This window comes from Dendrobates tinctorius, unplaced genomic scaffold (genome assembly GCF_039654945.1).
Source record: "Dendrobates tinctorius isolate UK_male_01 unplaced genomic scaffold, ASM3965494v1 ptg000071l, whole genome shotgun sequence".
Classification (NCBI taxonomy): Eukaryota; Metazoa; Chordata; class Amphibia; order Anura; family Dendrobatidae; genus Dendrobates; species Dendrobates tinctorius.
In genome coordinates this window covers 7390815-7406495 of record NW_027361739.1, presented here as the reverse complement: position 1 = coordinate 7406495, position 15681 = coordinate 7390815, and the positions used below count along the sequence as shown (strand labels likewise).

Sequence of the window (15681 nt, the reverse complement as noted above, 5' to 3'; positions counted from 1 at the left end):
ACATATGGGGTATCAGCCTACTCAGGACAAATTGCAAAACAACTTTTGGGGTCCAATTTCTCCTGTTACCCCTAGGAAAATAAAAAATTGCGGGCAAAAATATCATTTTTCTGGAAAAAATACGATTTTTTTATTTTCACGCCCGGCGTTATAAACTTCTGTGAAGCACTTGGGGGTTCAAAGTGTTCACCACACATCTAGATAAGTTCCTTAGGGGGTCTAATTTCCAAAATGGGGTCACTTGTGGGGGGTTTCCACTGTTTAGGTACATCAGGGACTCTCCAAAAGCAACATGACACCCGCAGACCATTCCATCAAAGTCTGCATTCTAAAACATCACTACTTCCCTTCCGAGCCCGTGGGCCCATACAGTAGTTTTCTCCCACATATGGGGTATCAACGTACTCAGGACAAATTGGACGACAACTTTTGGGGTCCAATTTCTCCTGGTACCCTTGGAAAAATAAAAAAATTGGTGACTAAAAGATCATGTTTGTGGAAAAAATATGATTTTTTTATTTTCACGCCCGGGCGTTATAAACTTCTGCGAAGCATGGGGGGGTTCAAAGTGCTCACCACATATCTAGATAAGTTCCTTGGGGGTCTAGTTTCCAAAATGGTGTCATTTGTTGGGGGTTTTCACTGTTTTGGTACATCAGGGGCTTTCCAAACACGACATGGTGTCCGATCTCAGTTCCAGCCAAAAACGTCAAATGGCGCTGCTTCCCCTCCGAGCTCTGCCATGCGCCCAAATAGTGGTTTACCCCCACATGTGGGGTGTCAGTGTGGTCAGGACAAATTGCAAAATAACATTTAGGGTCCTGTTACCCTTGGAAAAATAAGACTTGAGGGTGAAAAGATCATTTTTGTAGAAAAAATATGATTTTTTAATTGTACGGCTGTACTTTATAAACTTCTGTGAAGCCCTTGGGGTTCAAAGTTCTCACCACACATCTAGATAAGTTCCTTGGGGGGTCTAGTTTCCAAAATGGTGTCATTTGTGGGGGGTTTCCACTGTTTTGGTACATCATGGGTTTTCCAATTGCGACATGGTGTCCGATCTCAATTCTAGCCAAAAAAGTAAAATGGCGCTGCTTCCCTTCTGAGCTCTGCCATGCACCCAAATAGTCGTTTACACCCACATATGGGGTATCAGTGTACTCAGGACAAATTGCACAATAACTTTTAGGGTCCTGTTACCTTTGGAAAAATAAAAATTGGGGGTGAGAAGATCATTTTTGTGGGAAAAAATATGATTTTTTAATTGTACCGCTGTACGTTATAAACTTCTGTGAAGCCCTTGTGGGTTCAAAGTTCTCACCACATATCTAGACAAGTTCCTTGGGGGGTCTAGTTTCCAAAATGGGGTCACTTGTGGGGGGTTTCCACTGTTTAGGTACATCAGGGGCGCTCCAAATGTGACATGGAGTCCGATCTGAATTCCAGCCAATTTTGCATTGAAAAAGTCAAACGGCGCTCCTTCCATTCTAAGCTCTGCCATGCGCCGAAACAATGGTTCCCCCCCACATATCAGGTATCAGCGTACTCAGGACAAACTGCACAATAACTTTTGCAGGCCAATTTCTCCTGTTACCCTTGGTAAAATAAAAAAAATTGAAGTATTTTTTTTTTTTTGCGAAAAAAAGTTAAATGTTCATTTTTTTAAAATATTCAAAAAATTCCTGTGACGCACCTGAAGGGTTAATAAACTTCTTGAATGTGATTTTGAGCACCTTAACGGGTGCAGTTTTTATAATGGTGTCACTTTGGGGTATTTTCTATCATATAGACCCCTCAAAGTGGCTTCAAATGTGATGTGGTCTGTAAAAATAAAATGGTGTTGCAAAAATGAGAAATCGCTGGTCAACTTTTAACCCTTGGTTCCAAAATTGTGCTGATGTAAAGTAAACATGTGGGAAATGTTACTGATTAAGTTTTTTGTGTGCCGTATCTCTGTGATTTAAGGGCATAAAAATTCAAAGTTGGAAAATTGCGAAATTTTAAAAATTTTCGCCAAATTTCCATCTTTTTCACAAATAAACGCAAGTTATTTGAATGAAATTTTACCACAAACATGAAGTACAATATGTCACAAGAAAACAGTGTCAGAATCACCAGGATCCATGGAAGCGTTTCAGAGTTATTACCTCATAAAGGGACAGTGGTCAGAATTGTAAAAATTGGCCTGTCATGAACGTGCAAACCACCCTTGGGTGTTAAGGGGTTAACAAGTGAACAGCTGTGGAAGGAGCGTGTTTCCACCCTTAGCTGTTAGTGGCACATATCAGCTGTTCAAAACAGCTGACATGCCGGAAAAGATATAGGCTCAGCGCCGGAGCCCACATCAGAGGGGCATTATAAAGCTGGCACAAATGCATGTGATGTTGTCACATCTCCTGCTGTTTGTGGGCTGTTGCCCTTGTTTGCATTCTTTGCCTAGTAACAGTGATGTAGGGGAGAGGAGGAGTCGGGGGAGGGACGTGGAGAGGAAGGAGGAAGTAAGGAAAAAAGAAAAGCACGGCCTGGCAGCCAAGCACTAGCACATCCGTGTATGTCTCTGAATTCTTTATCGCCGACATCACGACACTACAACTGGTGACGAGGAAGCGTTCATTCATCAGCCACAGGTATTTCAGTCCCACGAACAGTCTACAAGGCACTCACTATGGCTTGTCTACCCGCATTTCCTGCTTTTGATGTGCATCAGTCCCAAGCAAACCTGGCAGTATCTTGGGATAAATGGCTAAAGCGATTCGAGATATTTCTGCAAGCCATGAATGTCTCTGATGATACCCGGAAAAAAGCCATGCTGTTACACTACGCAGGGAAGCAGGTTTACGATATATTCACTACTCTGCCGAATACAGGGGAGGACAAGGACTATGAGCTCAGCAAAGCTGCGTTAAGCAAGCACTTCTCCCCTCACAGAAATCCGGCATTTGAAATTTTTAAGTTCAGGCAGTCAAAGCAGTCGCCAACAGAAAGCATGGCTGAGTATCATGTCCAGCTACGACACCTTGCAGCGCACTGTGAATTTGCGGAAGTAGACAAAGAAATCCAAATGCAGATCGTACAAGGATGTGTTTCCTCCAAGTTAAGGAGACAAGCACTCAGAGACCCCACCATGACGTTAGCGAAGTTGCTAGATACAGCGCGTATAAATGATGCTGCAGACAAACAAGCTAAACTGATAGAGAACATCGAGCATGAGCCAGACGCGACATCCTCTATAGCAAAGCTTACACAGAAACCAAATGTGCCTCGCACGCAGGCAGCCACATGTTACAACTGCGGTGGATCGTATCCTCACCAGAATGTCTGCCCAGCAAAGGGAGGAACTTGTCATAATTGCGGAAAGCAAAATCATTTTGCAAAGGTGTGTAGATCCAAGCCACAATCTCCTCATACCACCGCACAACCTAGGCCACCGAAGATCCAAACACTGCAGATTAATGATGAGTCCCACAGCACCTATTTATTCTCCGTGACGGAAGAGGGATCTAATACTGTGCACGCAGTTACTAATCCAAAACGAGTAATCCTAGTGAATGGCAATCCAATAGAAGCCCTGGTGGACACGGGGGCATCAGTCAACGTCATCAGTCATACAGTCTACAACCAGCTCCTAAACAAACCTACTCTACAAAGTACTAATATAAAGATTTTTCCTTATGGCTCAGCAGCTGCACTGCCCCTGTGCGGAAAATTTCAGTCAGAAGTTGCAGCTGAAGGAAAGTCCATCACTGACACCTTTTATGTGGTAGAATGCTCTGCGGACACACTTCTTAGCTGTACCAGTGCAATATCTCTGGGCCTTGTGAACCTTGTCAACAGCATTACAGGTCCTTCGGCCCACCACATTATGCAGAAGTACCCAAATCTCTTTAAAGGCCTAGGTAAGCTAAAGGATGTTCAAATAAAATTGCATATAGATCCGTCAGTACAGCCCTCTATTCAGCCCCACAGGCGCATTCCATTCCATGTCCGCAAGCTTGTGGAGCAAGAACTGCAAGACCTGGAGGCGTCCGATGTCGTCGAACGCGTTGAAGGCCCGACCCCCTGGGTTTCACCAATCGTTGTTGCACCTAAACCGAAGCAGCCAGGTAAAATCCGACTATGTGTGGATATGCGCCACGCCAATCGGGCGATCCAAAGAGAAAGGCACATCACGCCCACTATTGATGACATTCTCGCAGACCTGAATGGTGCGAAGGTATTTTCAAAAATTGACCTAAACTCAGGCTATCATCAACTTGAATTGCATCCAGACTCCAGGTACATTACAACTTTTAGCACGCATGTGGGCCTGCGCAGATTTAAGAGATTGAACTTTGGCATCTCATCGGCCGCAGAAATTTTTCAGAATATCGTCAGCCAGGTTCTGTCTGGCATTGCAGGAGTCCTCAACGTCAGTGATGACATTCTCATTTATGGCACAACCCAAGAGGAACATGACAATCGCCTAGAACAAGTGTTTCAAAGACTCCAAGCCTGCAATCTCACTGTCAATCCGTCGAAATGTGAATTTAACCAAAAATCATTAACTTTTTTTGGATACATCTTTTCTGAACAAGGAGTTTCAGCTGACCCACAGAAAGTGGCTGCCATAAAATCGGCTAGCCCACCGCAAAATGTGTCAGATGTTCGCAGCTTCCTAGGACTGGTCACATACTGTGGGCGATTTATACCTGACCTAGCCACTGTTTCAGAACCTCTGCGAAAGCTCACAAAGAAAGACTCTCCGTGAACATGGGGTACTGAGCATCAAGCAGCTTTTGACGCATTGAAAACCAACCTAACCAGCGACACTGTCATGGCCTATTTTGACCCGTCAAAACCCACACACCTACTGGTGGATGCTAGTCCAGTAGGCCTAGGGGCAATTCTCACACAAGTGTCTAGCGCAGGCGACATATCCACAATCTCATATGCCAGCAAGACACTAACGGATACAGAGCAGCGATATTCACAAACTGAGAGAGAAGCCCTGGCAGTTGTGTGGGGGTGCCTTCATTTCCATTTATACCTTTTTGGACATCAATTCACAGTGATAACTGACCACAAGCCACTCGTTCCAATTTTCAATAAGCCCTCGTCAAAGCCTCCCCCGCGTCTTGAACGCTGGTTGCTCCGCTTACAGAACTATCATCTCCAGTTGAGATACGAGGCGGGAGCTGGAAATCCCGCAGACTATTTCTCGAGACACCCAGCACCACAGCCCACAACAGACGACATCCCCGCGACGATTCTGGCGGAGGAGCATGTCAACTTTGTCGTCGCCCATTCAGTACCGAAAGCTATGACCATACAGGAAATTAAGCAAGCGCTGGATGCCGATCACCAACTTCAATTTGTGATAGAGACGGTTCGGTCCAAGAACTGGAGCAGTTTTCTCGCTGAGGCCCGCTTTCACCCTCCTGATCAGGCTGGATACCTGGAGGTTTTCTTTAACGCGAGACATTCACTATCAGTATCAGACTCAAATATGCTCTTAAGAGATAATCGCCTGGTGATACCTCAGAAACTTCAGAGCAGGGTACTGGACCTGGCGCATGAAGCTCATCAAGGGGTCATGAAAACGAAGCAGCTACTTCGGGAGAAAGTGTGGTTTCCCGGACTTGACAAAAAGGTAGAGGCACTCGTTGAAACATGCATACTGTGCCAAGCCACTACAGTTGCCCATAGACGTGCACCATTACAAATGACACCCCTGCCAGCCGGCCCATGGATAGCTGTTAGCATCGATTTCTGCAGTTTACCAGATAGCTCCTATCTGCTGGTGATCATGGATGACTTTTCAAGGTTTCCAGTCATCGAACATGTTTCTACAACCTCGGCCAAGGCTGTTTTACCAAAATTAGACAAGATCTTCTCAGCATATGGCATACCTGAGATCGTGAAATCTGACAATGGACCGCCTTTCAATAGCACAGACTTTCAGTCCTTCGCAACCTACCTGGGTTTCACACACCGGAAAATAACTCCTTGCTGGCCTCAGGCCAACGGTGAAGTCGAACGATTCATGCAATCGCTCAACAAGACCCTAAGGATTGCTACCATGGAGCACAAGGACTTACAGCAAGAGTTGAACGCATTCCTCAGACAGTACAGGGCTACACCCCACTCTACAACGGGAATGCCACCTGCAACGGCACTGTTCAACAGGCCCTTACGGGTCAAACTTCCAAGCATTCCAGCAATCTCCGTCCAGACCCCGATTTCTATCAATGACTCCATATCAAAGGAAAAGATGAAACGGTATGCAGATAAGCGCAACCATCGAGGCAGACAGCCGGCAATACAGGTGGGCGATTGGGTCCTGGCACAAAGGTTAAAAGCGACTAGCAAGTTTGTGTCACCGTACTATCCGGAACCCTTTCAAGTTATAGACGTTAAGGGCACCATGGTTACTGCCCGGAATCAAAGTCGTCAGGTCACACGGAATGTGTCCCACTTTAAAAAACTCTGGGGCCACGTCCCAAAAACCACGCCTAGTGAGGAAGCGGAGAGCGACGACTCCCTGCCAGAGACTGGAGATGCCGTAAGCCTAACAGGGGATGTCTCCGGGGATACTCAGGGATCATCTGGTGATGGGCTGTCTCACCGCTATCCGACTAGGACCTATCGAAGACCACCTGCCCACCTTACAGACTATGTTCTGCAGTGAGACTTAATGTTTGAATGACAATATTCTTCAAATGTTTCAGTTTTTTTTTTTGTTGTGAGAAAAGAAGAGGTGTGATGTTGTCACATCTCCTGCTGTTTGTGGGCTGTTGCCCTTGTTTGCATTCTTTGCCTAGTAACAGTGATGTAGGGGAGAGGAGGAGTCGGGGGAGGGACGTGGAGAGGAAGGAGGAAGTAAGGAAAAAAGAAAAGCATGGCCTGGCAGCCAAGCACCAGCACATCCGTGTATGTCTCTGAATTCTTTATCGCCGACATCACGACACTACAACGCAGTTTTTTTGTTTTTGTTTTTTTTTTTAATCTGTGATATTATGAGATCGATAAATGTCCCCTATTCTGATATTACAATAATGTGTGTGAAATCTAAATGTTATGGTTTGGCTGAGGTGTATAAAAAATGTAGACTAACTAGGATATGCGGTATAAGATTGCTTCTTACAATAGCCAGACTCTGTATGTATCTGCTCCGGCAGAAGCTGTTGTATTCAGGGGGTCTGAATGATGATGGAGAGCAGTTTGAGACATTCAGCTTCTTCTGCAATGAATACCAATGTTATTGGCTCATTGCCCCAGCGTTCCCTGTTCTTCTTTTTTACTGAGTTTGTCTTGTAATCCTATCAAACGTTCATTGTTGTTGCTGAGATGAGAATCTGTAGGTCCCCTGATGTACCGCATCCTGTCTGCTTACTGTATTTAGTTTCCCCAATGAGTAAATATCTCTTCCAATCTTGTCACTTCACTTATTAAAAGGGCCGAAACGTATTCCTCCAGTCTCTTTTCATCAGCTTGTCCCCTCCTGCTTTCTGCAAACAACTTAGATACATGAGACTTCTACTACGTACCAGGAGAAATCTCAGACAAAAGACAGGACAGAGCGTAGGATGAGAAATCCTCCGAGGCTCAGTTACTATGCAGTGTATTCATAACAGACGTCCCGAGTAGAGTGACACACAACATAGGAGGAAGGTGAGCAGGGTTCCTTGTCCTAATTGGGTGCTATTAAAAAAACAACTTCTATCAGACACCTGTCACACATGAAATCGGTTAGGGCACCTCATATATATCCCATCAGCCATCTCTAAGTATTCAACCTCTACAAGTCCTTGGCCATGGGAGTGATGAGATCAATAAGAAGGGTAAAAGCTAAACAAAGTGACTCCAATCTACTTCCATCTCACTGGTGGGCAAAGATGGTTACGCTGTGGTCACATAAACCAGGACAACAATAGTGCGGAAATTGTTGGTTTTTCGATAAGATTGTCAATGTCATCAGGAAAATCTGTGTAGGGTGAGTAATATGTCACGAAAGGCATAGATTACATCTCTCTTTCCTTTTTTAAACATCTGTTTAGGTGAAAAACAGTATAAAGGGCTTGCTAGGCAAATATACAAAAGCTGATGGGTTGGAGGACTTGAGGTCATGAGGGCATGTCAGGTTCCCTTGAAATATATTTACAGTGCTGTGCAAATTAATTGGGACAAAGCATTTTTTTATGTAAAATCGTAAGTTGGTTACCAGTCAGTGATTCAAACCAGTTTTATCTGCTTTGAACAGGCACTCGCACCTGTTCAAAGCAGTTAAAACTGGTTTGAATCACTGACTGGCAACCAACTTACGATTTTACTTAAAAAAATGCTATGTCCCAATTAATTTGCACAGCACTGTATTAAGCCTGATGAGAGCGATGTACTTACTTTAATATTTTGTGCCGTTCTAATATATATTTTCAAGGAGTCCAGCCTTATAAGCTCACAAGTCCACTTATAATCAATCTCCACCCATGCAAACTGACTGACAGCTGCAGCTTGTGCTGAACTGTGGGAGATTCTCAGCAGCAGCATGCAAGAGGGAGAAAATAAAGACTTTTCAATCAAGCTAAGTGGTTGAAGCTTTAATTTAAAAAGGACTGTACTGTCATTGTGTCATGAATTTCGCACAGTAAGTTGATGAGCCACATCAGGTTTGAGAGCTTTATTAAATATAGTAAAATCTGGTGACTTTAATAAAAGTTTAATAAAAGTTACTTATGACATATACACTTCAGGAGCCTTTTAAAATAATGAATATGCTGGTATGTGTTAATCCACCCAAAAGCAGATTTCACACAATTTTTGTTAAAGTATCTTTAATTTTAAATTATATAGAGAGATATGATAACTGGAGACGAGCTCACCCTGTTTGGTTCGGGTACAAGAACTGTAGCTGAACTTGAACTAGAACCCGAACCCCCTTGAAAACAGTGGGAAACCCAGACTTTGGAGCAGTAAAATTCTCTCTCTCTTTGCAATGGACTTCCCCCAGAATTCCGAACATTGCGACAGACTCCAGGCAGAAGTCCATGTTCAGCATTTAGCACCAGACACTAACTGTCCGGTACGAACCACAATCTACTAAGTTCAGCTTCACTCATCTCTACTAATGGTTGTAATGTATGCTAAGTTGTGTGTATCTCTATATATTCCAACCAGCAGGGAAAGATGCATCTGGCCTAACATTTTCTCTGCAGTGGATGATGAACGACCAACCATGTTGGCAGGCCTGGTCCACAAGAACAGGACTTTGTTAGCATCTGTGTGCTCTGAGTCATAGATCGTTCCTGATCGACAATCTCTTTAGGACTCTACAGCAGTAGGGATGTAGTAGGGCACTATACCATTTTATAATTATAATATATAGTCCACAAAATATTATGTAAAAATCTATAAATTTGTGCTGTTTTACAGGAACTTTTATATAAAATTTAGTTAATGGCGCAATCCTAATCATTGGTCATAACTGGATTATGCATGAGTCTTCAGGATATTTACAGATGCTCTTCCGGGAATTTATAATTCTGTTTTTCATTTTCTGCTCATGTTCAGATAAACCATAGCAATACATTTTTTAGTAAAGTGATGTAAATTAAAGTCTGTATACAAAAAAAACCTGCGAGGTGGCTGTAGAGAAATATTTAGCCTTTACGGCATAAAGAGACATCTCCATGATATTAACTGGTCGTTCACTTGTTTTTTTTTTTTGCAGAAGAAACCACTTTCGAGGCAGGAGTGAAAGTCCAAATTCACAGCCAGTCTGAGCCACCATTTATCCAGGAGCTGGGCTTTGGCGTAGCCCCGGGATTCCAGACCTTTGTGGCAACTCAAGAACAGAGGGTAAGTGGATTGGATTTCTTTGTTGTTTTCTTTTTTGTGCTTGGTGTCATCTCGGTACACACAGGAGCTAGGAAATCACTGGGATTTGGTGTAAGATATACAGAAAAGCCTCCGGAGCTTCAGCCACTTAAATCCATACCGAACACTGAAAACAAAGGATCAGGAATTGACACTTGACTTTTCTTATCGAGCGTATTAACGCCTGGAATGTAGATGGGAGAATCATGGCTCTTTTTCCAGTTGACTGGAGACAATGCCAGTGAGAAATTATACAGCAAAGTGTAATGAGCCTCCAGTATAGAAAGCAGGGGAGGGAGCTCCATCATGATTAGGATGTCATCACTCCTTGCACTGTGAAAATGGCTTAAAAATGAATGTTGCCTATCGCTGATTGATGTACTTATGGAGAAGGAGAGTCGCTGGCCGCGGAGAAATTTTCAGGTGAATGTTCCTGTATCCGCCTTAGTAATGAGGCTGCAAAATTAATTTTTGATTGATGTACTTCGCCCCCGCTCTTCAGTCAGATGGGGATAAAGCCATCACATTGGAATAATGTGCTTGGAAGAAAAAGCGCTATGACATATTAGAGGGTATATTTTCTTTTGGTTTTCGCCTAAATTAATTTTATAACGGTTATGGCTGGGTACAACAAGAATGACCACAGGGATGTCAATATATAGAGACATTTACAGTATTAAGCAAAATCATCTGCCCTTTTTGGTGTCATCCCACCAGTTTTCTGACTCATCAAATTTACTATGATGGATGCTAGAAAACTGTAGGACATCATACATCATTGTTGTCATTAATCTGTGCCATTTAAAAGCTGACATAAATATTATTTTCTGGTATCCGGATGTAATACTGGTGGATGTGGACCCACTGAGCCTCTGGTTGTGTTAACCCTGGAGGGGCGTGACAATGTGTCTACCGGATCTTCACTAGGTCTTCTGATGGTGAGTATAGGCTGGGTTGCTGGTGGACACCTGGTACCACTCCAGAGCAGTACGCGGGTCTTCTGCAGCTGACTGGAGAGTCAGAGGCACGGGTATGAGGTACATAAGAACAAAGGCACAAAAATTTATTGTGTTTATTATGCTCTGGATTCTAGAGAGACCTCAGCGTATAATAAAGGACATTAAATTCAGAATTTAATTTCTTGGGAAAAATGGGTGAATTTTAGGTCCACCCAGTGGAACTAAAAGATTTAGCGTTATTTTTCCAACTTCTTCTCAGTATATTTAACGCACACCAAACGTATTTAATGCAAAGCAAATCTTTTCCCCCCACTGCCTCAACTCAAGTTGAGTGAATCTGCTGGAATCCAATGTCTGTAGATTTGCTCACCTCTAGTCATCAATTATTGTCAAAAGATGATACCCCTATCACATTGCAGTCATTGCCTGCCTCATAGTTGATTTTGGCATACTGATTTTAGCTGCAATGTCTTCAGGAGGATGGTCAACGTAGTTCTGGTGTTTCGGGAACCACTCTTAGGCCGGCATCACACTAAACGTATGGAAAATCGGTCCGAGTCTCACTGCTGAGAGTCGTACAAATGTTTTCTATATGGTCATCCATGTGTAATGCGTTTGCAATGCGATGATGTGATTTTCTCCCACCCATGTATCCATGGGTGGGAGAAAATCACCAGCTGAGTGAGATCATTACATATCTGTTCAATATGAGCCTGAGAATGGGTATAGTACCACAACTGTGGAAATTATCGTGTGTGGTACCAGTTCCGAAGAAACCTTATCCGAAAGACCATAATGACTATAGACCTGTAGCATTGACATCACACCTGATGAAGGTATTAGAGAGATTGGTTCTCACACGTCTCCGTCCTCTAGTGAGCTCGGATATGGACCCTCTCCAGTTTGCCTACAGGCAGGGCATTGGTGTGCATGATGCCATTATCCACCTTCTAGATAGGACTCTCTCTCACCTGGAGAAATCTGGGAACACTGTGAGAATAATGTTCTTCGATTTCTCTAGTGCTTTTAACACCATACAGCCAGGTCTACTGAGAGACAAGCTGGGCCTTGTTGGAGTGGACCTCCAACTCTCCACCTGGATCCTTAACTACCTCACCAACTGACCTCAGTTTGTAAAGGTTCAGGACAGTGTGTCAGACACGGTGATCTGCAATACAGGGGCACCTCCAGGTACAGTTTTTGCCCCTTTTCTCTTCACACTGTACACTGCGGATTTTAGGTGCAACTCATTTAGCTGCTACTTGCAGAAGTATTCTGATGACTCTGCAATAGTAGGCCTCATCACAGGAGGAGATGAAAGAGAGTACAGAGATACTAACCAAGCTTTTGTGGAGTGGTGTCAGAGGAACCACCTTAGGATTAATTCCGGGAAGACCAAGGAGTTGGTGGTGGACTCACGCAAGGGCAAAAATCCACCAGTAATGGTGAACATTCAGGGAAATGACATTGAGATAGTCGACACCTATAAGTACCTTGGTGTGATCCTCAATAATAAGCTTGACTGGGCCCATCACTTGGATGCAGTGTACAGGAAGGGCCAAAGCAGGCTTTATCTGCTCAGAAGGCTGAGAGCCTTCGGAATTAGAGGGGCACTCCTTGCATCCTTCTTTACTCTGTTGTGACATCAGTCATCTTCTTTGGTGTGGCGTGTGTCATGATCTCAGTGCGGGTTTGACTCGCACACGTGGGGTTAATGTTTGGAACCAGTGCTAATGACTGGCATTTCTGGGGTTAAAGGTTGTGATCCCGGTGCAGGCTTACCTGCACACCTGGGGCTATGATTGTGGCCTCTCCCTGGTTCTGGGGGAGGCTTCTTATAGCCTCAGGACGCTCCCATCCCTGTCAGTTATACTTTCGCCCTTGGCATTGTGTGGTGACCCCTGAGTGTGTTTGTGCTGTGTTCTGGTTACTTGATTCTCTGCGTATGACTCGGTCTGTTCCCTGGATATCGCTTTGGATTCTGCCTGGTACCTTATATGTCTGTTTGGTTTTGATCTCTGCTTGGCCCTGATTATCCGCTCTGTCTCCTCCCTGGTACTGTACTGTGATCCTGTGTATGACCTTTGGCTTTGTCTGACCTCCCATCTGTTTATCTCTCCTGTACCTCGCTGGTCTGTACTGTGCATGACCTCTGCTTTGCTTGGACTCTGAGTTCTCTTCCTTCTCTGTGTGCAGGACGCTAAGCCCCGCCCCCTTGCAGTCACATGACCATTCACATGACCATAGGTCCTATGCTGGCTTCCTAAACTTCAGCATCCACAGGTCCTGTGCATCGGTACTTTCTGGCTGTACCTGACCCCTGTACCCCTACATTGCGGGTGAGTCACTGCTCAGCGGAGGCTGCACGCCGGCGCTGACACTCAGGACACGCGCACTGGCTCAGTGAGCAAGTACAGTGCGGTGTTCCTGACATTATAACTGACCATTTCAGTTTTTTTTTCTTCAGAAAAAAAAAAAAAAAGGGTGTTATCCTCATGGATCCCATACAAGCCTTGTCTGATCAGGTCAAGCACCTGACCCAAATGTTCCATAAGCTCAATGTGGAACAACGCACGATGGCCCAGACCCAGCAACAGTTGGTAGTTACTGTGCAGGAGGCTGTCGATGCAGGGGCTTCTAGTTCTGGGGGTAGGGATGTGTCATTATCGTCCCCCGAATCTCCGGTCAAATTGCCAGACTTTTTCTCAGGGGACAAAAAGGAGTTCAGGTCTTTCAGAGAAGGATGCAAGCTTTTTTTTTCTCTAAGGCCCCGCTCCTCCGGAGATGAGTTCCAGAGGGTGGGGGTCATTATTTCCCTACTTCGGGGGGCTCCGCAAGCATGGGCTTTCTCTCTGTCTTCCTCTGCTCCTGAACGTACAGTATGTCGGTGAACGCATTCTTTGAGGCCCTCGGGCACATTTATGATGAACCTGACCGAGTGCGATTGGCAGAGGATATGTTGATGAGTGTCTGTCAGGGGAAACATTCAGCTGAGTGGTTTTGTTCTGAGTTCCGCCGCTGGGCGGCAGAGGTCTCTTGGAGCGACGCCGCACTCCGAGGACTCTTTCGCAGAGGCTTGTCCGAGCGGCTGCAGGATGCCTTGGCGTTACATCCCCCACCTAACTCTCTCGAGGACGCCATAACCCAGGCCGTCCGGATGGACCGCAGGCTGTGGGCCAGAGGGGTGATGCAGGTGGATACTCCATTATTCCCCAGTGGAAAAGAGACTGCCCCTGAGCCCATGGATGTAGGCGCCCTCTCCCTGAAGGATACGGAGAGGAAACGCCGGAAGGACAAGCAGTTATGCTTTTACTGCGGTAAAACGGGACATTGGAAAAGGGAGTGCCCGAATTGCCCGTCTTCAAACCCGGTCGGCGGGAAACGACTAGGTCTGGGTAGTCAACAGGGAGGCTGCTCAGACCCTCAGGTACCATTTTCCTCGTTTTCTAAAGTATTACTGCCTGTGGAACTATTTGTGGACGGTAGTTCTTTTTCCTCTACAGCCTTCGTCGACTGCGGATCATCTATTAACCTCATTGACTCCCAATTGGTCACACACTGCAAGATAGGGACAGTTAGGCTCAAGGTTCCGATCAAGGTAATGGCCATTGACTCCTCTCCCCTCACTAAGGAGGGAATTCTCTTTATGTCTGACTTGTTTTCGCTCAGAGTGGGCGCTATTCATGTGGAAAACATAAGTTGTTTTGTGCTGGACAATCTACCTGCAGGGTTGGTGTTGGGCATGCCCTGGTTACAGCGCCATAACCCAGTTATTAACTGGAAAACAGGGGAGATTGTTCAATGGGGGTTTAATGATTTTGAGTTATGTGATAAATCCGCACTGCTGGTTGAACCAATTAAATCTGTGTCTGTATCATCTGTTGAGCTGGAAGGTATTCCGGAATGCCTGAAGGACTTCGAAGATGTATTCTCCGAAAGCGAGGCCGAGACGTTACCGCCACATAGACCCTTTGACTGAGCTATTGAGCTGGTCCCGGGGGCTAAATTACCCAAAGCCCGTCTGTTTAATTTGTCTGGTCCTGAGCGCTTGGCTATGAAGGAGTACATTACTGAAAGTCTGCGCAAAGGACACATACGTCCTTCAGTCTCACCTGTAGCTGCAGGTTTCTTTTTTGTAAAGAAAAAAGATGGCGGGTTACGTCCCTGTCTCGACTTCCGGGAGCTTAATCAAATTACTGTACGGAATACGTACCCCCTTCCGTTGATTCCCGATTTATGTAACCAGCTATCAGGGGCAGAGTGGTTTTCTAAACTTGACCTTCGGGGGGCATATAATTTGATAAGGGTCCGGGAGGGGGATGAATGGAAAACCGCGTTCCTCACGACCGAGGGACTATTTGAAAATTTAGTCATGCAGTTTGGTCTTACCAACGCCCCTGCCATATTTCAGAATTTCATCAACGTGGTATTCTCGGATCTCATTGGTCGTTTTGTCGTTAACTACTTAGATGATATTTTGATATATTCCCCCGACAAGTATTCTCATTTGGAACATGTACGAACTGTGCTCCAAAGGCTTAGAGAAAATCATTTGTATGCCAAATTGGAGAAATGTGTATTCTGTGTACAAGAGTTGTCCTTTTTGGGGTTAATTGTATCCGGTGAGGGTTTTCGCATGGACTCCAAGAAGGTGCAGGCCATTGCGGATTGGGTGCAACCCCGAGATCTTAAGGGTCTTCAGCGCTTCTTGGGGTTCGCCAATTATTACCGCAAATTTATCCGGGGGTTATCGCAAGTGGTCAAACCTCTCATGGATCTAACATGCAAAGGTGCGGATGTGAGAAATTGGTCCTCGCTCACAAAAGAGGCCTTTGCAACGCTGAAAAAATGTTTTATGTCTGCTCCTGTG

General features: G+C 45.0%; 1 protein-coding gene across 2 annotated transcripts in view; it reads left to right on the top strand.

The window, feature by feature from the left end:
• Positions 1–15681, top strand: part of ASIC2 (acid sensing ion channel subunit 2) — a 1315134-nt gene that overhangs the window by 1077456 nt on the left and 221997 nt on the right. For both annotated transcript variants that reach the window (XM_073582366.1, XM_073582365.1), the window contains exon 3: positions 9707–9834. In XM_073582366.1, coding sequence (XP_073438467.1) covers positions 9707–9834 — 128 coding nt within the window. The remainder of the gene's footprint in view (positions 1–9706; positions 9835–15681) is intronic.